At 65.8% G+C, this 23,817-nt stretch overlaps 1 protein-coding gene across 1 annotated transcript; it reads left to right on the forward strand.

Moving 5' to 3' along the window:
- Positions 1-639: 639 nt before the first annotated feature.
- MLPH (melanophilin) lies at positions 640-22,883 on the forward strand (the record flags this gene model as incomplete). Its single annotated transcript, XM_084228120.1, has 17 exons — positions 640-749; positions 8,319-8,540; positions 8,650-8,762; positions 10,649-10,752; positions 11,135-11,254; positions 11,556-11,640; positions 12,064-12,258; positions 12,859-13,015; positions 14,132-14,384; positions 15,021-15,167; positions 15,801-15,974; positions 16,176-16,331; positions 16,906-16,998; positions 17,565-17,642; positions 19,160-19,217; positions 21,756-21,856; positions 22,857-22,883. The coding sequence occupies 17 exons, from the start codon at positions 640-642 to the stop codon at positions 22,881-22,883; spliced, it is 2,193 nt and encodes a 730-aa protein (XP_084084246.1).
- Positions 22,884-23,817: the final 934 nt, after the last annotated feature.

Here is a 23,817-nt window from a genome sequence, read left to right on the forward strand (position 1 = left end):
CAGCTGTGTACAGCGGGCCTGACAGCCCCAGGCCCACAGCCCCTGGGCAAAGCACAGCATGTGGCCGCCCTCATCTCAGCTCTCAGTACTCAGGCGCCCTGCCAGTGACTCCTCTCCTGGCCTAGGACACCTCCCGAGCCAGCGCCACACAGCCCCTGAGACCGGAGGAGACAGCCTCAGGCCACGGGGAGCCTCCTTCACCTCCACAGGGTCATTGACCTGCTGTTGCAGGCTACGCAGTGACCGCATGTTGACCGCGAGGGCCACGGCCTTTTCTGAGCCTGCCTCCCCTCGGTGCTGAGGGGAGCTGCCCGAGCAGAAGTGTTTCTCCAGGAGCTCACCTTGGGTCCCCCGAGCCCGACCTGGGGCGGGGAGGAGCATGTCCCTTGACGGGGCCCTGGGGCTCCTTCATGGTGGACAGAGGGTGGATGACTCTGCCTGAGTGTGAGTACCAGGGGACAGAGGCAGCTCCCTTTGGAAATTAGGGTTGGGAATTTTACACAGATCCGTTACTTTGAACTGGACGTGTGTCCGGACACACGTTTGCCCCCTTGGAAACACCAGCCTGGAGAGAACCTCCTCCCGCGGCCGCCAGGACTGACTGGGGCTCTTGTGTTGCAGGGCCCGGCCGCAGCAGACATGGGGAGGAAGCTGGATCTCTCCAAGCTCACGGACGAGGAGGCCAGGCATGTCTGGGAGGTGGTGCAGCGGGACATCGACCTCAGGAGGAAAGAGGAGGAGAGGCTGGCGTAAGTGCGGCGGGGGGCCTCCCGCAGCCCCTCGGGGCCATCCCATTGGGGTGCCGCTGCCGCTGGGCGGACAGACAGGCAGGTGTGCAGGTGGCGGACATTGGACAGGCGCTGGGAAACCGGCCAGCCTCAGCTGGACACAATCAAAAGGAAGGCTCGCCCTTCCCATCTGCTCCTCCGCCCCGACCCTCCGTCCCTGACGGGTTTTATTTCAACATGGCCAGCTGTGCCTTGTCTCTTTGGCGGGCAGTGCCCTTAGGCCACAGCAGGGCAAGAATGGGCGAGCCAGAGATGGGTGCACGCTCCAGGGTCCCGTGTGTCCCCTGGGGTCCCTGGTGGGTGGGCAGGCCTCCTGGGGAGGAGATATTAAGCAAAGGCTCTGGGAGTCACCACTTCCCAGGGCAAAGAGGAGGCGCCTCATGCAGCGGTCTCAGCTGTAGGGAGGGATGTCCCCGTAAGTTGCAGCGGAGGCCTCCCTCTCCTGTGACCCTGCTGGCTCAGGCCAGGCTCCTCTGCGGGTGGGGTGGGGGGGAGCCTGAGGCCAGGTGCCCCTCCTTCAGGAGTGCCCAAGGCCATTCAGGTGGGTGTGGACGGGCACCTTTTCCTGCATGATGGGGTGTGGGCTTCCTGGTGCCCAGCGCTCAGCTGGGCGGCTGCCTGGAGACCAGACAGCAGGGGGTTCGCATGCGAGTCTGAGCTTGGGCGCACGTAGCTCGGGGTCAGCGGCTGCTCTCGGCTGGGGGGCGAGTCCGCACAGGCATCCTGAGGGGTTTTGTGTTTCTGGTTTGAGCACGGGGCCATCGGCCAAACATGCCCAAGGTGGAGCTGCCTCTGCCCATGAGTGGCCTTCTCCCCCTGACCTCTCACCCCAGGAACCACAGGGAACAGCTGAGCCGGCAGCCTCGGCCGCTCTGCTGGGGTCTCACATGTTGGGCTCGAGTAGGTGCCACCACACAGCCAGCAGGTGAACCCCAAGGCATGAAAGCTTCTGGTCCCCAGGCCGGCCAGCCGGCCTGGCCCTGGCTGTGCTAAGAAGGTCAAGACCAGACAAGTCCAGCCCATGGCACAGGCCGAGGGAGGCTGCCAACGCCATCCCCGCTGGACAGTCTGCTGGCTGGGCGCACCCCCTGCACTGACCAGGCCGTGTCCTGAGGGTGCAGCTCCACGCAGTGGGCGCCTGTGAACACCTGGAGTCTGTCCTAGCTGGCCAGTGAGGGAGTGACCGAGAGGCCACTGGCCTGCCACATAGTCCGGGCAGGTAGAAGCCGCCAGAGTTGAGTCCCCAGGACTGGTGCAGCTGGTCACTGACCGGGGACAGCTGTCCCTGGCCCAAGCAGGACACTGGGCTGCTACCCCACACCCGAAAATTCAAAGGTATGCAGAACTAGGACTCTGGTGACTGCAGCCCAAGGGCCTTCCAATGGAGGGGCCAGAGATCCACTCCCCAACAGTGTCCCGGGCAAGGCTGTGCCGAGGGCAAGTGTTCTGCCCGGAGGAGCCTGGGACGTGGCCAAGGCGTGTGCACCAAGGCCAGGACCCGCCGTGGACACGGCCACTTCCCTGTGTGCGTGTGGGCTGGAGGGTGTTTGGCTTCTCCACAGTCTGCTCCAGCTGCTGGCCTTGGCTGACCTGTGAGCTGTGGGGGCAGGGGAGTTGGGAGAGCCACGCGCAGGGAGGGAGCAGGTGAGGCACTGGGAGGTTGGGCCCGGCTGTGGGGCAGGAAAGCGCCACGTAGAAGCCAGAAGGAAGCACCTCCAGTAGGACCATCTTGTGCTTTAATGGCCCCCTCCTCCCTCAGGGCTCAGGTGTCTGGGAGGACCCGGCAGTGTGCAAGGGGAGGGGGAGTCTGCCTCAGGCAGGGCAGCCAGCACAGCCCTGGAGACCCTGGGGACAGTGGCTGGTGGCCTCCCGTATGTGGCGCCTCCTCTGGAGCCCAACACATGGCGGGGGCGGCGCGCCCTCCTGAGGAGTGGGTCTGCGGCCTGCTCAGCCTGGGAGGCTGGTCAGCAGTCGCCCCCACACCTGTGGCCTGGGTGCCCTTCCTGGTCACCTGGTGGGCTCAGCGTGCAGCCAGGAATGCCTGGCACCCACCGGTGCGGGGTCTCGGGGAGGGCCGCCGCCACCTTGTCTGCCGGTGCCACAGGGCCATCGGGGCAATCTGCGCAGGGTGCAAGGACACTCCCCACCCCGAGAGGCACAGACCCGATGGGGCACATTAGCCCTCTGGGTCACAGAAACGTGAGAGTAGGTTGGTTTATCAGACGTGACCCAGCGGAAGGGCCCCTGGACCCTGCGCCAACAAGGGTGTAGGCGGAGGTCCCCAGGTCCAAGCATCCGGCGGCCAGGAACCAGCGCGGTCCTGACACTGTCGGCCTGGAGGCAGCACTGGGCTCTGCAGGGTGCGGCTCCACCACCCGCGTGATCTCCCAGCCCACGGCTCCCACCGCCTTGAGACCCGCCCCACCCCACCCCGCGGCCCGCTGGACAGTCTCTCCGGCTCTCTCCAGCACGCGGCCGCCAGGAGCCACCGAGCATTTGCAGTGCGCCCAGCACAGTCGGGAACCGCGTCGTGCGCGTCACCAGCTTTAACCAACTGACACACGTGGTCGCGTGCCCGCCGGAGGCCACGTCGGATGATGCGAGCCCAGGCGGGAGTCCCGGGTTCCGCCCTGGCCAGCGCTGCCCTCCGAGCCCCCACTCTCCCCACAGACGCCGGCTCAGCCCTCGCCAGGAGGACTCGTCCGCCGCTCTCGCCAGAGGGGTCTTGATTGCTCCTCCACCCGGACTCCCCCCTACCTGGACACCCCGGGGCCCCCACCCGGACCCTTCCCAACCTGGACCCCCCTCCACCCGGACTTTCCCCATCTGGACGCCCCCACTCCAGACCCCTGACCCCGGCACCCCTCCACCCAGACTCCCTCCCACCCAGACATTCCCCCACCCGGACCCCCCACCAGATCCCCCTTCACCCAGACCCCCCCACCTCCACGGCCCCCACTCTCCATCCGGGAAGCAGCCCAGCTGCTGAGATCAAGTCCCCAGCAATCAAGGTCGTCGCCCCTCTTTCCCTCTCGCCGCGTCATCTCACAACCCCACTGGCTCGCAGACCCATCCTCCCGCCCCGTGCCCTCTGGCCCCCAGGGACCGGATGCCTCTCGGGTTTTCTAGAGATTTTAAGTACAGGAAAGACATTATTTTAACGTCATGTCCGATCAAAGGCCCGAGGGAGCCTTCTTGAGGGGGTCATCCCGTTAATAGTCCTGGCTCTTGAACTTCCTCTTGGGAAAAACCCGGAACTCCGGGCGGACACCCGCCACCCCGGCCCGAAGGCCCAGCGCGCGGGACGGAGACGGCCGCCTCGACCTGGCCTTCTAGTCATGTCCATGGCTGGTCTGTGGGTTGCCCCCTCCTGCTCCTCCCAAATCCTCCCCATGCAGAAACCAGAGGGGAGCTCCAAAGCCAAGGAGAGGAGGCGGAGCCGGGCTGGGTGACTCACGGCTCTGCGTTTACCCAGAGAACGCCCTGCTCCAAGGGAACAGCCCCCAAGGCAAATATTAGCCTGCTGACTTGCCCCGAAAGGCAAACAGGTGGTGATGTGGGTTTACGACCTCTGCAAACAGACCGGATCCGGGGAACCCAGACGAAAGGTCTCCCAGCGTGGGACGTGGGCAAACCGAGGCCGACTTCAAAAATAAGGAAATTGAAGTCCCCTTCCTGGGCCACTTGGAACCGCGGCAGCAGCTCCAGAGCTGGGCAAGGAGCCTGGAACGGGGTCAGCTGCCCGCGCTGTGCCGCCAGCCTGAGATCACTGCCGCGGCCGGGGCACCGCTTCCCAGCGGCCAGCACCACTCGCCCCGCTTCGTCCCACCGCCTGCCCGGGACTGGAGGGCCAGCTTGGTGGTGGGTGTCGAGGAGGGGCCCTGACGGGTCAGGATTCTGGAGACAGGCCCTGGGCTCTGGATTCCACACGTGGCCACGGTTCCTTGCCGGCCCCTGGCGCAGATGGAAGACCAGGTCTGCCTGCAGGAGGAGGGCCCTGGCCGGGCGCTGGGCGCAGCTGGCACTGCCTCTGGATACCTGCTCCCAGGCAGCTGCCCACACGCTGTGGCCTGTTTGTACCATCCCCAGTGCCCTGCAGGCCCTGCTGCTGTCCTGTATGAAGGGCCACAGGGATGCAGAATTTCCCCACCAGCTCAGTGCCAGCGCAGTGTGGGGAGCACAGACCCCCTTTTTGCACTGATGCTACTGAGCCGTGACCACACAGCCACCGCTCACCGTGGCCACCCGCTCCCCTCTGGATTCCACCAAAGAGCGGGAGAGCAGGGCAGGTGCGTCTGGCTGCCTCCCGCACCCCAGAAGGTGCCCCTGGAGGACGTCCGCCTTGACTGAGAGCAGAGGTGCCTCCCAGACTCCACGTCCACTGGTCAGGCAGGTTATGGATGTCAGTGGCCCGGAGGCCAGGGGCTCCATGGACAGCTGGCCAGTGGTTGGGTCTCACAGAGGACCGCCGCCCCCTGCAGGAGTGCTGGACGGCCCCCACACCTCTACTTTCCGTCCCGTCCACCCAACTCTGCGCCCCGCAGCCCGCGCCCTCTGTGCGGTCAGAGCCGCTCAGGCGCTCTGCTGTGCGGGACCCCCGCGTCCTTGCTATCGAGAAGCCAGGGAGCGCTGGTTTACAGGCGTCTGGTTCACACCTCTCCGTGGCTGCCCTGTCAGAAATGACACGCGGACACTTAAAAATACTCATTTCAGTGGTAGGGGAGGGCGCTGAGGCCGGCCCCGCGCCTGGCGAAGCCAAAGCTCGCTGACCACAGCGGCCTGGCCTGTGCTTCACACTCAACCCTCAGGTCAAGCGATGATGTTTATGCTACATGTCAGGTCGATGTCATTTAGGAAATGACCAGATCTCGTCAAAAGATACTAAGATTTCATAAACACGTCCTCATTCACTTTAAGACAGTGATGCTAAGCCCCTTACACGTTACCGTAAGGAATTTCCATGAACAACGCAGGCCTTCGTGAGTGGGGGCAGGCCTTGCTCTGCCAGGCGTGACATCCCGGGGGGCCGGGCCCAGCCTGCCGCTGCCCACGTGTGTGACGTGCTGTTTGGCTGAAGCTTTAGGAGAAAACGGAGCCTCCTTGGTGAGGAAGGGAAGGTCTCCACGCCCTTTCCAGGTGACCGTGGACATCGTTTCATGCCACTTGGTGACCCAGCAGGTGGCAGCTTCCAGAAACTGCCCATGGAAACTGCAAGCCCATGGGGCTGTTCCCTTTTGTCCCCAAGGTCCCCCCCTCCCCGGTTTAGCCACATGTGCTATGCCATATCCAGACCCCCCAAATGTCAAACACAACAGAGATCACACTCCTCATTCACACCTCATCTCGGCAGAAATCTGGGCCTGGAAACAGCTGAGCAGGGAGAAATTTCCCAGAATTCTTCTTTGTGCTTAAAACCTGAGTGTTGTCCTTGGCAACACATACTGTTGCTTGTTTTCCTTGAAGGGACAGGCTCACATTGTCCATTTTGAGAAGATGTTCCCAACTCCCCGTCAGGGCCGTGTCCCCCTCGGCTGCACTGAGAATGAGGGGCCCTCGCCGGGAAGGCTAGGTGACCTCCAGGTTTTTTTTTTTTGGTTTTTTTTTAATTTTCTAGAGGCATGTCTTATTATTTGTTTGTTTGGTTTATACAAGCACTGGGTACAGTGAGAAGCACGGGAGGGTGAGAGGATTCACCAGAGCCAGAGCGGGGAGCAGAGCAGGCAGAAGGACCGAAGTGCACTGCTGAGGGGAGCAGCGGGCGGCAGGAGAGGTCTGCACGCCATGGGGGACCCTCCTCCGGTGGCCGGGGAGCAGCCGGGGATCGAACCGGCGCCGCAGAGGCCGCGGGCAGCTTCACAACCCAGCGCTCAACCGCTGCGCCACCGGGAGGCCCCGACCTCCAGGTTTTCTGGCTGATGCACAGAAGCAATGGAAACAGGAGATGGACTGGCCCCACCTGGCTCCAGGTGCCTCCTGTTTGAGGCAAAGACTGCCTTGTGGGTGCAGCTTTGGCTGGCACTAATCAGTGCAGGCCACTTGGTCATTTTCTTCTTGACTTTCAAAACAGGGGCAAGTCTTTTTCTCATGTCCGCCTCATGAGGGTGTCCAGAAACAGAGCAGAGGGAAATTGGTGAAGGCCCTCAGTGCCACTGTGAGCCAGACGGTGCCTGCCAGAGCCTCTTAGAGCTGCTCCGCCGTCTCCAGCTCCCACCGCTCTGGGGGAACCACAGAGCAGAGTGCTCAGGAGACAATGGCCCCAGTGTCTGTCAGATTTTTGTCACTAAAAAGGATTAGTCTCATCTCACCTGAAAATATTAGGCTTGGCAGGCCTTCTCTGAAATCCAGAACAAAGAGCGTGTGTTCATTATCTGGGGGTTCATTTTCCACCCAGTCTGGGCGGGCGGGTTCACCAGGAAGCTACGCCGTTGGGGCCTGGAGGTCGAGGAGGACGCAGCTTCCTGGGCTCTCCAGGGGTGTGATTCCTGCTCTGGACGCTCCGTGCCGACCCACCGCAGCCTCACTCAGCCAGGCCCAGCCTGGGGTCAGCTCAGCTCGCGCTGCACAGACCAGGGCTCTGTGCCAGGACATGTCTCCTGGCTTCACCCTCAGGACACTGTGCAGCCCCTCAGGGGTGTGCTGACCCTCCTCTGCCTTCCAGTAGGCTGCCGGCCTGACCTTCACGTACCTGTGGGGGCCACTAACTCAGGCTGGTGGGCAGAATAGGTGCGGCTGGCAGGTCTCGCTGCAGGAGCCCAGCCTCACCCCCGTGGGAATAACCTTTCCCAGCGTCCTCTGTGACGTCTGCTTTGCTCACCGGCCTGTGACCCACCTGGGTTTTTCTCTCTAAACTCGTAAACACTTAGACCGAGCAACGCCTGGTTCTGAATAACCCTGTGGGTCGGCCAAGCGGCACCCCCGAACTCCAACTGGCTCTGTCCCTGCTGGGCCCGCCGTCCCTGGGGGAGACTGGACGCAGGGTGCTCATGACCGTGGGTCCCGACTCATGAAGCTCGTCAGGGTCCCCAAGCTCAGTCTCTGGGATTCGGGCTCCCCATCAGAGAAGGGCAGGCTCGGCTCAGAGCTGCGGCCGGGCGTGGGCTCCAGGCCCCCTGGACAGCCTCTTCCTGTAACACGTGCTCCCGGAGGGTGTGTGAGCAGCCGGGGCAACCTCCCCAGCCTGCGATTCAGAACTGAATGGTGGCCCGAATGAAAGTCACGGGCAACTGCCTGGAAAATCGCCCCTTTATAAAGAGTCACAAAAATGGTTAAAAGCAATTTTGTTTCTATGAAAATACTGTGCCCCAAGGCCAGCCACCCCCGCCACCTGGGAGAGTGGGGAGCAGGCGGGCTGCAGTGAGAGCTGCGGCAGGAGCCCTTCCCTGATGGGGCCCCGCTTCCTTGTGTGGCGCTCCTGTGTTCACACGTGTTCCACTCGTGTGCTCGCCCGTGTGTGCGTGCATGTGCAAGGGGCTGTGCATGCGTGCATTTGAAGGCAGGCTTCCAGCGTGTGCTGCCGTCTGCTTTCCTCAGGGGCTTGAAGGGCCGGATTCAGAGGGACAGTGCCCAGCGCGAGCTGCTCTCCGACGCGGCCCAGCTGCGCGAGACCCACTGCGCCCGCTGCCTGCAGCCCCTCCGGCTCCTCGGGGGCCCCAGGAGGCAGTGCCTGGACTGCCACCTCTTCGCCTGCCAGGACTGCAGCCGGGCGCGCCCCGAGCCGGAGGGCTGGCTCTGCGGCCCCTGCCACGCGGCCAGGTGAGCGGCGAGGGCAGGCACGCCCATGGGGGGCCCATGGTCCCGGGGCGGAAAGCAGGGGTCAGGCCCGAGGGGCCCAGGCGGCTCACCCGCATCTGGTCTCCTGCAGAGTCGTGAAGATGGGCTCGCTGGAGTGGTACTACGGGCACGTGAGGGCACGCTTCAAGAGCTTCGGGAGCGCCAAGGTCATCCGGTCCCTGTGCGGGAGGCTGCAGGGCGGAGGTGAGGAGGGGAGCCCGGAGGCAGGAGCCTCCCCAGGGCCCGCTTGTTCCCAGGCGAGGCTCAAGCGCTGCTGGGGGCCTCCAGCCCCTTCACAGGTTCAGCCCTGCGGCCCACTGGAGGCAGCTCCTTGGGAGGGGCCGGGGCGCAGAACAAAGCACCCTCACCTGGACAGGTTGAAGTGAGAGGGGCCCCCCGGCGATGCACCCGCACGCCTGGGCCTCGGTCCTCTCTCCGGGGCTGCTGCTCCCAGGCCGACCTCTGTCCCGGGGCGCTCGGCCAGCCGAGGTTTCCCTGCAACAGAGGGAGCTCCCCGCGCCCCTGGCAGCACCCAGCGGGTGGAGGGCGGGGCGGGGCGCGCACCTCACACATCGGAGAATCCCAACCCCAGAGGCAGCCCCGCTCCCGGGAGCCACGGCCACAGCACCTGCTCCTCCCTGGGCGGTGCTGAGACTGGACCCGGCTGAGGGATCTGGGGATCTGTGTTGGGGAAAGGCCCCCCACCCACGCACCCCCACCCACCCCCACCCCTGCCGGGAGAGTCCAGGGCCCCTGGAGCCTGCCAAGGGCAGCAGTGCCGCGGGCGGGCCAGGAGGTGGCGCTGTGGGGCAGCGGGCGCGTCCCCTGCTCCCGCCTCTACTCGGGCCCCAGGCCTGCGGCCCGGGTCCTGGCAGTGTGGCCAGGGGCTCCCTGCTGGACACCTGGACACCCGGGATGCCACACGCTGGACGCAGGCGCTCGGAAAGGGCTCGAAACTGGGAAAGTGTGCCGTGCAAAAGGGATTGCTTAACAAAATAAACAAGGCAGGAGGGGAGGTGGCTGAAGCCAATGCCGCGGACGGGGAGCAGCCTGGGGGGGCCGGGGTCTCTCTGGGGGAGGCGCCACCCTGGAGAGCGGCAGGCGCTGAGGGAAGTGGCCTCCCTGGTGGAAGGTGATCCCGCGCCTAAGCGGGGAGCAGGGCCCCCGGGCTGTGGCTGCAGCACCTTTTCTCCCACACAGGCTCACCCGACAGAGCGCACGGTGGCCCCGGCGACCAGGGTGAGTCCCACACGCGGGGCTCCTTGGATCCCCCGCCTGGGGGGGTCAGGAAACCGCGAGGGGTCCATGGAATCCGGGCTTTCGGTTCTGACTTGCTCTCTGAGGGGGACTGGTGTGTCTCATGCCCCACCAGGCTCGAGGTGTGGGACCCAGGGGCTGCAGGGCTGGGCTCCCGAGACGCCCCCAGGCCTCTGGACGCCCCCTCTACTTTCCCTCGCGTGCCAGGCCCTGGCTCCTGTGCCTCCCGCCAGGGGTGTGGGGCGTCACTCAGGTGCGTCTGGCAAGGACAGACCCGCACTCGGCACTACCCCTTCGGCCCCCCAGAGCACGGGTGCCCACCTGCCCACCCCCGAGACCACCCCACCGAGGCCTGGGCGGTGAGGGGCAGGCCAGGCCCAGAGGCCCACAGCCCCACAGCCCGGCTTCCCGCTTCGGAGCCCCAGGCTTCTTAGCTGCCTCCCTCCCCACAGAGGCCTAAGGCACAGACCGGCCAGGCCAGCGTGCGCAGGAGGGCCTGGGTGCGGCCACTGGGCGGGGCCAGTGCTCCGGTTGGGGGAGGAAGATGGGGGGGGGGGGACAGAGATGCCCCCCACAGCCGGGTCTTCAGCTGCAGGAGAGTGGCAGCGGGCAGGCTGGTCGCCAGCTGCTGCCACAGGCCGGGGCCAGCACAGAGCTCACACGCGCGGACGGTCCTCGTGAGGCCGCAGAGGCCTGACCGGCTGCGTCACCGTGCAGGGGTGGGGGTGGGTGGTGAGTGGAGGATGGTTAGGTCGTGGGTGGGGGATGGGTGGGGGTAGAGGCTGGGCTGTCCCCACGTGTCCCCCGCGGAGTCACGTAGGTGTCCGCTGCAGGCGGGCCCGAGCCGAGCCCTGGAGAGAGAAGCGGGGACGGCGAGCAGACGGAGGAGGATGGAGACCCGGCCGCGGCCGCCCACGCCCAGTCCCTGGGCAGCAGAGTATGTCCAGCCGCCTCGAGTTCTGACTTCCTCATACTCGGGTTCACTCAGGCAGCAGGGCCCAGAGGGCAGGCGGGGACCCAGGGGCAGGGAGGCACCCTTGGAAGGCAGCCTTGGTCTCCCACAAAGTAGGTCCCCTCAGACTTGCCTGTGGGAAGCGTTTGAAAGGCTTTTGTTCTTGCCAGCCCTGACTCTCGTTTTTGTTGGTGGTGGTTTCTGTTTTCACTTGTTTTTGGTGATAAAGACAAGAACAGTAACCCCTGGGCTTCTGGCGGGCGGTGCGGGGAGCAGCCCGGTGGGGAACAGCCTATTGAGCGCACATGGAGACACTCTGGGGGGCAGTCGTGGCTCAGCCCGGCCCATCCGCCCTTCCCCGGCCCAGCAGCGGCGCCGCCTCTCCATCCACGGCTCGGACTTCCAGGCGGACTCCGACGACGGCTCTGGGGCCTGCGGCCGCCCCCCCAGCCTGTGCACAGGCTCCGGAGCCACCGCTGGCCTGCAGGTCAGTGGGTTCCCTTCCTGCGATGGGTGCTCAGGCCCGGTGGGGGCGGCACGCTGAGTGCCCAGTGGTCAGGCCTGGCATCCAGGCACCACGTTGGGCGTGGGTGGGGCCAAGGGCTGAGGAAGTGGGGTGCAGTGCAGTTGGGGTGTGCACATGGCCTGGGCCAGGGGACCACAGCCAGGGCCCCGAGCCAGCACCGGAGAGGTCTCCAGGTCCTGCTCCAGCTGCCAATCCAGCCTGGTGTGTCCATTTCTGGTGACCTCCAGGCCCAGGACTGCTTCCTCCGGCCCCCACACCCCAGCACAGCCAGGCAGGAGAGGAGCTGGAGCCGCAGCACCATGTCCTTGGGGACAACAGCACAACAGGGGGACCTAATGCAAGCCAGGGTAGGGGGTGTCAGGACCCCATCCCTCGCCTTTGTGCCCTTCAGGGACTGCTACAGTGCATGTGGCTAGAATAGGGCTCTCACTCTGCTCCGTATCAGCCCCAGCCCCCTCCTGGGGAGTTAGTCTCCAGTGAATCCCAGCCCTGGAGCCATCAGAGGTGTCTGGTCCCTTGTGTGATGTGGGGCCCAGGGTTTGGGGAGCCCCAACCCCTCCTGGGGACTCGAGGCAGAATGACAGCAACTGCCTCCAGCATGATTTTTCAAAGGGAGCCGCAAGGACTGGAGCCCACAGGCGCCTGGCGTCTGGTCAGCTGACAGCTGATCCTCAGACAGGCGGGAAAGACCCACATTCCGAGGACTGCGCCCCCACCCCCGAGTAAAAGCTCCTGCAGCTGACAGGACCTGTGTGCTCAGGCCCCCACAGGTGTGCCCTGCACGGAGGTGGCCCCCACCCAGGGGATCGAGGTCCCTCAGGGGCCTGCTGCCGGGGCCTCTGGAGCCCACCCTGACCCGGAAGAGCAGACGGACGGCTCCTCCCCAGCCAGACCAGACACCCTCGCCCAGCTGCCCCTGCCCGCTGAGTCCTGTGTGACAGCCCTGGGGGTTGCCACCCCACCTGGTGGGTGCCCAGGCCTTGGCTTCAGGTGGGCTCGGCAGGGGAGGGGGTCCCTGAAGACTGCCCGCCACCCCATTTGTGCAGCCTGCGTTAAAGTCTCCCCTGCTTCCCTGTGATCGTCCTGGGGAAGTGGTCCTGGGGGCACCAGCCCCCCTGGCTGCAGACCCCCTTGCGGTGTGCAGGAGTGTGGCACCGACCCCGAGCGGCCCCTCAGCTCCTGCCACCCCCCAGGGAGGACACTGTGTAGGTGTGGGCTGGGGACATGCTGCTGTCCCAGAAATGCTGGGACCATGGGTCACCCCAAGCGACTGTCCTGACCTCAGGACAGGGCCGCTCCAAACCTGGGGATGGAGGCAGCACCTGAAATGCTGCAGCACCGGGGACTGGTGTACCTGGGTGATGATGCTCCTGGGACTGCGGTGCACCTGGGACTGCGGTGCACCTGGGATGATGCTGCATCTGGGATGATGCTGCACCTGGAATAATCTGTACCTGGGATGATACTGCACCTGGGATGATGCCACACCCAGGACTGTGGTGCACCTGGGCGCCAGCGGTGCATGTCTTCCCTCTGGTGCTGCCTCCTCCACCCGTCGTCTGCAGCTCTCAGGGAGTCTGTGCCTCCACCGGCTCAGTTTAACTCTGTGGCCAGACGGTTTGCCCATAATGAAATCCCGACCGCCGTCTTCCGGGCCCTGCGGGAGCGCGTGCCAGCTCAGGAGTTCAGCCTCCGCCTGATGGAGAGCCGAGGAGCCCGCAGGCCGCTGCCTGCTAACGAGCCCCTCCCTCCGTGGCCGCAGCGCGGGGCAGCTGCCGGGAAATGTGGTTAAACACCGTCTGCCCGGAAGTCGGGCTGCTGGCTGGTTCCCTTCTCATTCTATTAGCGGCGCCATAATCTCATGACCCACAGGCTGGCGAGCGTCGGGCAGCACCCGCGCCCCCGAGGGTGACGATGGCCCCCTCAGGTCACGGGCCTGAGACCTGACGCGCTGCGCTCCCTCTGTGGGCCCCCGGGCCCGGGCACCGGGGCAGCGGCGCGGGGCGGGCAGAGAGACCGTCACCGGGCAGTGGCTTCCCCGCAGTGGCCGAGTCCCGGGCCCAGCTCTGGCCAACTGACTGCCGAGCTCTTTAGTCTAAGATGCAGTTTTCACCCATCAACAAACATCTCAGACCAGAAGGGGGCCTTCCTTCCCCTCAGACCAGAAGGGGGCGTGTGGGGGTGGCCCGGAGCGCCGTGGGGTCACGGTGCTCTAGGCAGCCGCTTGGCCCCGCGCCGCCGCCGCCTCGGCTGGTCCCACGGGTGGTGGCTCTGAGCCGCGCTGCTCACCGCGGCTGCTCGGGGACCCCCCCGCACGCCTGTCTGCTTCAGCAACCACATCTACACCTCCTGTGGGTCGGGGACCGGGCTCAGCTTGACCATGTCCCCAGCAAGGGTGTCCCAGGCCAGGCCAGCGCTCTCCTCTGGAGCCCCGGCCTCCGCAGCCTGTCCAGGTCGCTGGCGGGGCCCGCGGTGCTGGCGTGGCCGGGGGCACGCCGAGGACGGAGACAGCTGGGGCAGCCCTGCCTTTCTAGCGTGCCCTGGCGCTGGCACCAGCTCGTGCGGCTCAGCCCTGACGGCCTGGATGACGGCGCTGCCCTCAGTCTGCCCGGGCGAGGACCTGGGGTAGTGAGGCCCGGGGAGCCCAGGAATGAGCATCTGGGCCACAGCATGGGTGACCCGCGCGGGGAGTCTGCACCAGATGCATCTGGCCCCCAACAGCCGCGTCTCCTCTCAGCCGTGCGGAGCGCCGGGCCTGCTGGGGCCTGTCTGCTCTTGGCCTCCAGCCTCGGCGGCGGGGCCGCAGGGCGGGGCCTCTGCTTCCGCGGCTCCCTGCAGCGCCCGGCCTGCCCGGGTCTCGGGCTGGTGTCAGGACGCCGCCCGAACACCAAAGGAGCAGCGTGGGGTCCGCGTCACCTTCATCCCAGTCCTTCAGCCCCCGTCTCCCCCCGAAGGGCCGGACGTCGCCGCGGGTGAGCGGCTCCCCTCCCGGTGCCCGGCCGAGGTGGACAGCTCTGATGAAGAGAGCTCCCGGGCCCGCAGGCTGCCCCCGCGCCCTTCCAAGCAGGGAGGCCCGGCACCCGAGAGCCAGGTAAGCGGCCTGGGAAGGGCTCTCGGAGGCGGCTCTGGGCGGCGCCCGTGTCCCTGAGCACAGTCCTCCCAGGCGATGCACAGGCCCTGGAGGCGCGGCCCCTCTCCCCTCCCTCAGCGAGCCCTGGGCAGGGCGAGCTCACACCCGCAGACACTGCGAATACCCCTCCATGCCCCGACGCCCTGCGGCCGCACGGCAGGCGGTGGGGAAGGCAGCATCGCGGGGCTGGAAGGGCCGGAAGAATCGATTTTCACTCCTGACTCTGGGCGACTCAGGGCGATTCAGGCCTGGGGATGTGGGTCTTCGGTCTCTGGGAGATGGCCTGGTGCGCGCAGCGGGGGCCGAGCCCTCCCAGATAACGACTTTTAGTTTGATCCGCTGGCAGAACACGCGCCTTCCTGTGCGGGGGCAGGGGCGGCCGCGCCTCGCCTCTGGGGTCAGCCTCCTGCCGCTGTCCACCTCCTGTTGCTGTCCTCGGCCTGCCCCCGCCGGCACCGGCCCTGCTCCTACTGGGTGTGCCCCACTTTCGGTCACCTGCGGGTCCTGCCACTGTGGGGCCGTCGCTGCGTCAGGATCTGGTGCTCCCCAGGGCGTGGGGGGTGGGGGCTGCACCCTCCGGCCACTGTGGGCTGCCAGGGCCTGTGCTGCCTGCTGCCTGGCCCCAGGAGCCCAGTGGCCAAGGCCCTGGCAGGCAGGGACATCGGGCCCGGGGCTCAGGAGGCCAAGGCAGCAGCCAGCCTGCAGGAAGACCCCGCGCTGGAGCCCAGCAGCCACGTCCAGGGAGTGGGCGGTGCCCACCATTCCCCATGGGCCGTCGCCCGCCCATATAGGGCCCTGCCGCCTGCCCCACTTTGCACTTCGGGCCGGCAGGGCGTGTCTCCTTTGGGGCAGATGTGACGGGACGAGACAGGGCTGGGAGGGATGAAGAGCCTGGGCGGTGGGCACGAGTGTCTTGGGACCAAGCTCAGGACGCCCGAGTCCCGGGCGACGTACCTGCTGGTGGGGCCGGGGCCCCTCCGCCTGAGTCTGAACACCAGGAGAGGGCAGGACCGAGTCACCAGCACCCCGTGGGCCCTGCGGGCCGAAAGTCAGCCGTGGGGGCTGTGAGCCTGGGTCTTGTCTCTGGGTGATGCTAAAGCCCCAGGCCATGGCACGGGGGCCCAGCGGAGGGGCAGAGGCCAGAGTTGGCCTCTCTTGTGAAAAGCTCCACCAGGGAAAGCTCCTCCACGCCTGTTCAAAAGTGGTTCATCTTCAGGAGCCGGGGTGCCGCGGGACCACCAGGCGCAGCCTGCCCTACGGGGCCAGGACTGGGTGCTCCCGGCCAGCTGACACAGAGGACGGAGAGGACCCCAGGGACAGCCTCTCCCCGCCCCCAGCACGTGTGACAGGTGACCGACCCCGGCCTGTTCATTCCAGCATCCGGTCGGCAGTGAGCCCACAGACGCCGACATAGAGGAGGTGACCCTGAGGAGGAAGCTGGAGGAGCTGACCAGCCACGTCAGTGACCAGGGCCCCACATCCGAGGAGGAGGAGGGCCAAGAGGAAGAGGCGCGGCCGGACAGGAGCACCCCCGCGGAGGACCCCCCCGAGGTGAGCCATGCACGCAGCCTCGACAGAACACAGAGGCAGAGCCGGGGTCCACGCTGTAACCAGCCACCGGCCAGCCCAGGGTGCGCAGCCAACCCCGCGGGCGCTGGGGCCGCTCCAGGAGTGGGGAGAAGCAAGCCTCGTGAGGCCGGGCCCCAGTCGGGGCACCTGCCGTCTGTCCCCACACGCGCCCTTCCTCCCCAGGGAAGTGCAGCTGCAGGCCAACCTTGCGGGCAGGGGAAGACCCCCCAGAGCCCCCAGGACCCCGTGCAGCCCGGCAGGACCACGGACGAGCAGCTGTGCGAGCTGGAGGGCAGAGTGGCCATGACCGCCTCCGAGGTCCAGCAGGTGGAGAGCGAGGTAGCCAGTGACCCTGGGGAGCTGGGGCCCAAGGCAGGAGCTCGGGCCCAAGCCCTGCCCTTTCCCGATTACCTGTTGGCAGCAGGCTGGGCTTTCGGGACAGGAGAAGGGGCTTGGGGAGCAGGCTCGGCCAGTGGCACCTCCTGGCACTCAGGACCAGCTTCCCGAGAGTCCTCTGACCCTGAGTATGACCCGCATTGGGGAAGACCGTGTCGGCCGTGGGCCGTGTCCCAGGCCAGAGGAGAACACCGGCCTCCCTAGGACAGCTGGGGGATGCCCTGCCCTGCTCTCACCCGAGCCCACTGCGCAGAGGGGCCTGCCCCTCAGACCACAGGGAGCCACACCTGCTGGTGTGAGCTGTGCCTGCTTGGGGACAGGCCCCTCCAACAGCCAGGGAAGGCGATGAAAAGCGGGGGGGCCAGGAAGTGCATCTGGTTGGGGCCCCAATCTTAGCAGGAAGCATAATCACACTGGTGAGTCAGGCAGCGCTTTCTGCCCTGAGGCATGGAGAGGCCACCTGCGCGGGCCTGCGCCCCCAGCACCCAGTGGGCACCTGTCTCTCCGGTTGTTGCAGGTTTCAGATATCGAGTCCAGGATTGCCGCCCTGCGTGCTGCGGGGCTCACGGTGAGGCCCTCGAGCAGGCCCCGGAGGAAGTCCAACCTGCCGGTGAGTGGGGCTTGTGTGAGTCCTGCCAGAACTGACCCGGGAGCCCAGAATGGCCGCCTGCCCGTGAAGGGCTGCCTGAGTCTCCTTGTGACGGGTTCCTTGCTGCAAAAGGCGCCTGAGAATATGGAAACAGCCTCGTGCACCCACGCACGGTGCAAAGGCCGACGAGGCCGCCTGGGTGCAGCAGCCATGGGCTGACGCGGGGCACGGCAGGCAGGGGTGGCGGGAGCATGTGCGTGTCTGAGTCAGGCCGGGGCGCGTCAGAGTCCTGGTGAGGAAACCGCAGAGCTTAGGCTGCAGCTGGGGCTGCCCCGGACGCCCGCTAGGCCTGAACTGCGGATCAGCCACGAAGCATCTTCCATCAGGCAGACCTGCCCGGGGCAGGGGATTCCGCTCAGCTTCGGCATCGGCTGCACGCTGTCCGACCTGAGTGGGGGTGGGGGTGGGGAGGCCCAGTGCCAGCCCCGATGACCAGGCAGGGAGTGGCCACTGCTGGGGCTGGGCCTCACCAGGCCGGGGCGCTCACGGGGTGGTGGTGACGGGCAGGCTTCTCCCTTGTCCTCCAGATATTTCTCCCCAGACTTGTTGGAAAACTCGGCCAGAGCCCGAAGGACCCCAGTGCAGATGTTACACACAAGGCCCAGGTAGGCGCCACCCACCCAGCTCTGGACACGCACAGAGCAGAGCGGCTGGCCCTCTGGACACGCGACGGTCCCCAAGCAAGGCTGACACATGCCGACTGCACGCCCTCTCCTCTCCGGCTCCTTCTCTGGGGGTGCAGAGGTCGTCTCTGGGAGTGACTGTCGGGTGACACCGGCGCTCCCCGCACAAGGGTCAGGCTGGGGTGGGAGGCGCGGGAGACAGTGCTTGTGGGCCTGGAGCCTCCAGCTCAGGCCAGGCAGCGGGGCCTCCCTGCCTGCCCCACCATCATCCATCCAGGCTTCTGGGTTGCCCTGTGCAGGTCAGCTGCTCCACAGGCCTGGGCACAAGCCTCCATGTAGGTGGCACAGGTGCCAGCTGGCCAGCAAGGGCCCTGGGATCTAGGGTGCTCAGGAAGGGAACAGGGCCTCAGGGGAGGGGTGCAGAGGAACCCCATGGGCCTGTTGGGAAGGTGGTGGCACCACAGAGCAGTGGGAGGCTAGAGCTGCTGGGTGGGTGGCCTGCCTGGAGGGGGCTGCCCACCAGGAGAGGGTGAGTTCTATGCCCTGCCCACAGCCCCATGCCTACTCCCACAGCCAGGCCCACTGCCACAGCCACGCCCACTGTCCAAGGCCTCTGCCCCACACCACGCCCACTGCCCCACGCCACGCCCACTGCCCCACGCCACTCCCACTGCCCCACGCCACGCCCACTGCCCCACGCCACACCCACTGCCCCATGCCCCTGCAGCTGTCACAGCATCTCGCCCCCCGCCCCCCCGAGTCGTAGCAGCGGCAGCTCTTCACACTTAAAATGGCATTTCTTCTCCATCCTTCCGCCGGGTGCTGAGAAAACCTGGTGGGCAGGCCTGGATGTCCACGCCGTCCTGCTGACAAGCAAAGCGAGGCTCAAGCCCCCAACAGCCCTGGCAGAGGGGTCTCGGCCCAGGCCGGCCCTGACTTGGCCTGTCCGCCGGCCCCCAGGGACAGCCACGGCCGAGCCCGGCAATACCCCAGGGGCCACACCAGGGGACTCTGCAGGTTTGCTCTCGTCCCCCCTGAAGAGGCAAAACAGAAGCAGTGACCATGCTGCGGAGAGGAGATTACCGGGAAACAAGAGGAAAGCGGGTGACCAAGGGGCTGCTGGCTGAGTCCGGCACATTCCGCCTCCCCAGCCCAGGAGAGAGGCTCCGGGCCCCTGCAGAGGAGGAGCTGTGGCGTGTCCACGCAGGTGGTCAGGGCCGGGCGGGGTGGAGCCCGGGCTGCGGGCCTGACCCGTGCTCCTCCCCATGCCACCCGACGCTGGGGGCTCCCCAAAATCTAGGCATCTCCCTTATGTTCTGGCACTTGGAGCTTAATTTATTGATAACGCGCATTTTCTTTTTGTGACAAAGTCAAATATTGCCCAAGGACAGAATATACTCGACCTAACTAGCTAGAATCTGGGGGAGCAGCAAGAGGCCTCCAGTCGGCTCCCAGTGGGCTAACAGCTGAGGGAGCCCAGAGCCGCCTTCTCCTCCTAGGTGCCGCCTGCACCCTACCTTCTGAAGAGGACGTTCAGCAGCGCCCCCGAGAGTCCAGGTGAGCATTACTGCCCCCAGGCCGGGAGGCGAACTTGGGCGTGAGAGCGGCTGGCCTGGCCTCTGTGTCTCCGCGTCATTTGAGGGGCACAGCACCTTGTGCCCCAACACCAGAGGACCCTCCAGCGCCGCTCCAGCCACCCTCGCGACCCCTCCAGGAGCAGGCGTGTGGGGCGACCGGAACCTGCTGCCTTGCGTGTGCAGTGCCCCATGCTTTGCAATGTGAATCCTCCCCGGACGGTGGCCCCGGCCTCCCCACACAGCACGGCACAGCCCTGTCTGCTGCGGCCCAGTGGTGGCCAAGACAGCGGCTAGTCCCAGGCGGGCAGAGGCGAGGGCGGGCTGTCCGGTCTCGTGTGTCCGCCGTCGCTCAGCTGCGGCCCCTTCGCCAGTTCAGGGCCCTGTCCCCACGTGGAGCTCTCTCAGGCCCTCCCTCCATCTCAGGGTCTCCTGACACCCCCATGTCTGATCTTAGCCCTCGCCACCCCACATTCCGGCTCCACCGCCACCGAGGCTCCCCCTGCTCAGGGCCATCGTGGGCGCCCAGGAGCCTGCAGAGCGAGGGGCCCTCACAGCCCCGCCACTGACCTTTGCTGCTAACCCTGGCACTGCCTCTGCCCTTCCCACTGCGGGTATGTCTGGCTGTGTTTGGGAAGACGCCCCTCTCCAGCGGGCTGTGTCTGGGCGCCCTCCAGCACACGCCGCCGACCTTTGCTCTGGACGCCCCTCGCTCACTCTCCCACCCGCCACTGCCCTGGAAGTGCTGCCAGGCAGGTAGGAGGCAGGTTCCCCACCTCCTCCTGGGGCCAGAGCGGCAAGTCCTGCTCCCCCTGCGTCTGCCCTGCCTGACCCGCGGTCACGTGTGTCACCCCACCCCCAGGCCCGCTCCCACGTTATCCCCCAGGCCTCCCAGCACACCTGTGGGTTACTCTGGGGCCGAGTGGGAGCCCGAGAGCTGAGATGACCTCCTGACTGAGGGACTCCATCAATCAAAGGGGCACCTTTGCAGAGAGCCCACCTGCTGAGGGGCTCGCAGAGGCTGCTGGAGTCCCACAGGCTGACGCTTGCAGGGTTCTCCAGCAAGTCTCACAGCCACACTCCAAGTGGAGGTTCACGTCCACTGCAGGAGAACTGGGGCGCTTCCCTGAGCCCTTTCGTGATGGCTCTTGTCCAGTCCAGGGGCCTGTCACGTTCTATATAGGCCAGAGTATATACCACCAGGCCCCCCAAGGCTCACGGGCACCCTGGGGGCTGAACAGCACAGCTGCAGCGTCTCACCCTTCACGCTCTTGTTCCCGAGCAAGGGTCCGCGGCCCAGCGTGTGGGGCACAGTACTGCGGCACCCCAGCTGTGGAGAAAAGACAGAGCATTACTGCAAAGTCAGCAGTCAGGAGGCAGGAGGAGGGCCAGATCTGTCTCCCCAGCCAGGGCCAAGATTGGTTCATGGAAGTGGAGGCAGGGACTTGAGTGGCCTGACCAGGCCTGCTTGATTGGTCGTGAGTCAGCTCTGCCTATGGAGATTCTGCACCTGCGCACGGCGGCGTCTGAGCACCCGCCTGGTGTCTGCAGAGAGCTTGTCCTTGAGCAGCATCTGTGGAGAACCAGCCTTGAGGGAAGTTAAAAATGTTGAATGGAACAGCTGTTGTGCGGCCTGATGGTCGGGGGGCAGAGTGGACTTGGCTTCACCCCAAGACCAGCTTCGGGGGGGGGGGTGCTCTCCCCGGCCTGCGGGTCAGGCGGGCGTCCTTCAGGGTCAAGGTGGAGAGGGCACCCATCCTTCCTGCTCAGCAGCGGTGACCCCTGGCCGCCATCCCCTAGCGGTGCCCTGAAGTGGGGATGCCTGGCAGAGCATACCCGCCCCATTTGGGCGTCGCTGCCCCGGGGAGCGTGGGCAGGGAAGGTGGCTCTCGCACAGCAGGAGAGAGAGGAATCTGATTGCCAGCTTCCGGGTGTGAATACTTTCACGTGGTTGGTTTCAAGCTACCAACTCGATGCCACTAAACGTGGCCATGGGAAGAGACAAGCTCCTGCACATGCCTGGGGCGCAGGTGCATGTGTCGGGCAGGGCCACCCCAGACCCGCCAGGTGAGGAAGGTGCTGCCCGCCCACCTGGAGTCTGCACCTGTGGCCGTGAGCACGCGTACGTGGCTAGCGCTTGAGAGCGCCCAGCCGCGCCCCCGCAGGCGAGGACACCTCCGTTCTGAGGTCAGTCCGGGACCCCTCGAGCCCATTGTCATGTCCACAGTCACGGGAAAGGCAGGGTGTTCCCCAGACCCTGGTGCAGTGACAGCTTCTGTTTGGCCCGTGTGAGTGTTTCTGGGGCCGCGGGAGGCAGGATTTCAGGCCTGCTCCCCGCATTGGAGAGGGGTGGGCGGACGGGCACGCTGGCTGCCTGCGATGGCTTTGCTAGAAATATCGAGTTCTGTGAAAACTCCAAAGGGAGTATGTTTGGCTCCACTTTTTAAATTGTTTAAGAAGTGAAGACACTCACTCGGGGTAAGCCTGCAGTAAAGCGCCCGCCACCTCTGTGTTCCCCAAGGCACCAGTGGGGACGCGTTCCCCCGCCAGTCGCTGTACCGTGGCTCGCTGACCCAGAGGAGCCCCAGCGGGAGGAGGGGGACCAGCAGCCAGAGCTTCGCGGTAATGCTCCTCCCGTGTCTGCACGGCTTCCACCTCCGTGGCCTGCCGGTGTGCGGTCATGTCGGCGCTGCGTCGCAGGAGAGTTGCAATAAAACAACTAGAGAAGTGATCCCAGCAAAGTAGGCACAGCAGCTGACCTCTGGGCCCACAGGCCAAGGTCATGCCCACGAAGACTCAGTGCCCAGTGGTCACCAGCAGGGTCCAAAGCCCTTAATCCCACAGTGCTGCACACCTGCCTCCCCTGCAGCCGGCCCCGCCTCCCCAGCAGGGTTCTGACAAGCACACAAGAGCTGGCCCTTCCGAGGAGACGGCCCCCTCTTTATTCTCTCATGGCTTCAATTTTTAAGGATTTCTGAGTGTCTCCCTTGATGACCACGTGGCTGTGTGTTTGCAGGTGGGGTGGGCACTCATGTCCCCGACAGCCATCATCAGGCCCCCACAAACCAGGGTTTGTGGGTGCAACAGGAAGTGCCGGCCCCACCTCAGCCCAGAAAGAGGCAGGTGTCCAGGCAGAGGATCAGGGCCGCGCGGAAGACCTCACCAGCAGGGCTTTCAAGTCAGAACACAGGCCCCGTGTCCCAGGCCTTAAATTGCCAAATACTTCTGATGCTTACACCCCCCAAGATGAGCCTGGTGCCACCCAGATGCGTTCCTGGGGAAATAGAGGCAGAGAAGGGTTGAGTAAAAGTCCCAAGAGCCTTGGCCGATGTCTTCTGGTCAGCCATCAGGCACGTGTGTGAATCTATGTGCTCCTGGTCTGTGCACCTGCACGTGGGCCTGGCAGGTGCCTGTGTCCAGTGTGTGCACACCTGAACCTAAGTGCCCGTGTGCATGCCTGTGTGCTTGTATGCTCCTGCGTGAGTGCCTATGTGTCTGCACGCCCACCTGTGCACCTGTATCTGTGTGTGCACGTGTCTCTGTGTGCACACCCACCTGTGTGTGTGTATCTTTGCACGCCCACCTGTGTGCCCTCACCTGTGGCATGTGCTGTGCTCCACAGAAACCTGTGATGACCCACCAGCCCTAAAAGGGGGCTCCCTGGGCCAGGACAGCGTGACAGAGCGGCCCAGCCTTCCCACCACCACCCTGCACTCCCCACCGTGCACGGCCCCACGGATGAACAAGAAGCACCATCCGCCCATCACGGAATCCCATGCGCGGCGTCAGGCCCCAGCCGCCCTCTGCCTTCTCTGTCCGCCACCGAGGCCCCGCCTGCCTGCGGGCACCGTGTGCAGCAGCGGTCAGGACAGCTGTGACCCCACACACAAGCCTGTTTTCAGCTCATAACCTTTCACCCCTTTCGCCTCTGGCTCTCTTGAGACACTCAGGAGCCGGGTGGGAAGAGCGGCTCCCTTAAGCCTTCCGTGCCCTGGACCAGGGTGTGGGGCTGGGGCGTGAGTGTGTCTGTGCGGGGCTGGGGAGGTGAAGCACCTGGCGGCCTCAGCCCACAGAAGCAGGAGGGAAGGAGGCCCCACGTGCCCCGCGGGCGCCCGTGCTCACCGGGGCCAGGGTGGTGCACTCCGTAGCGGGCGACGCCTGACGGGTGCCCAGGCGCGGGGCAGAGGACCTGCCAGGCAAGGTGGCGGCGGTGCCTGGGCCGGCAGGGTCCAGCCTGGCGCTGCCGCCCACCGGGCCAAGTCTGGGGACGGAGAGCCGGCCGTGGCGACATCTACCAACCCCACGTCCCCTCACCTCCGACAGGCAGGCTTCCGCCTCCTCTGGGGGTGCGGGTGCCAGTCCTGCGTTCAGGGAAGCCCACTGCGCCCCCCAGAGCTGCCTTGAACGTAGTAACGGGAGCAGCTTGTGTCGTCCTCGGATCCAACCCGAGCCCACCTGCAGGGCACTGGGCCCTGAGCACCAGGCGGCACCCCCCGCGAGAAGCCACTTCCCAGCGTGACCCTGGCCAGCCTCGCGTCCCCTGTTGTGCGTTCTTGTTCACGGGACGTGGCGCCCGAGGGCCT

The sequence above is a fragment of the Talpa europaea genome (assembly GCF_964194135.1).
Source record: "Talpa europaea genome assembly, chromosome: 1".
Lineage (NCBI taxonomy): Eukaryota > Metazoa > Chordata > Mammalia > Eulipotyphla > Talpidae > Talpa > Talpa europaea.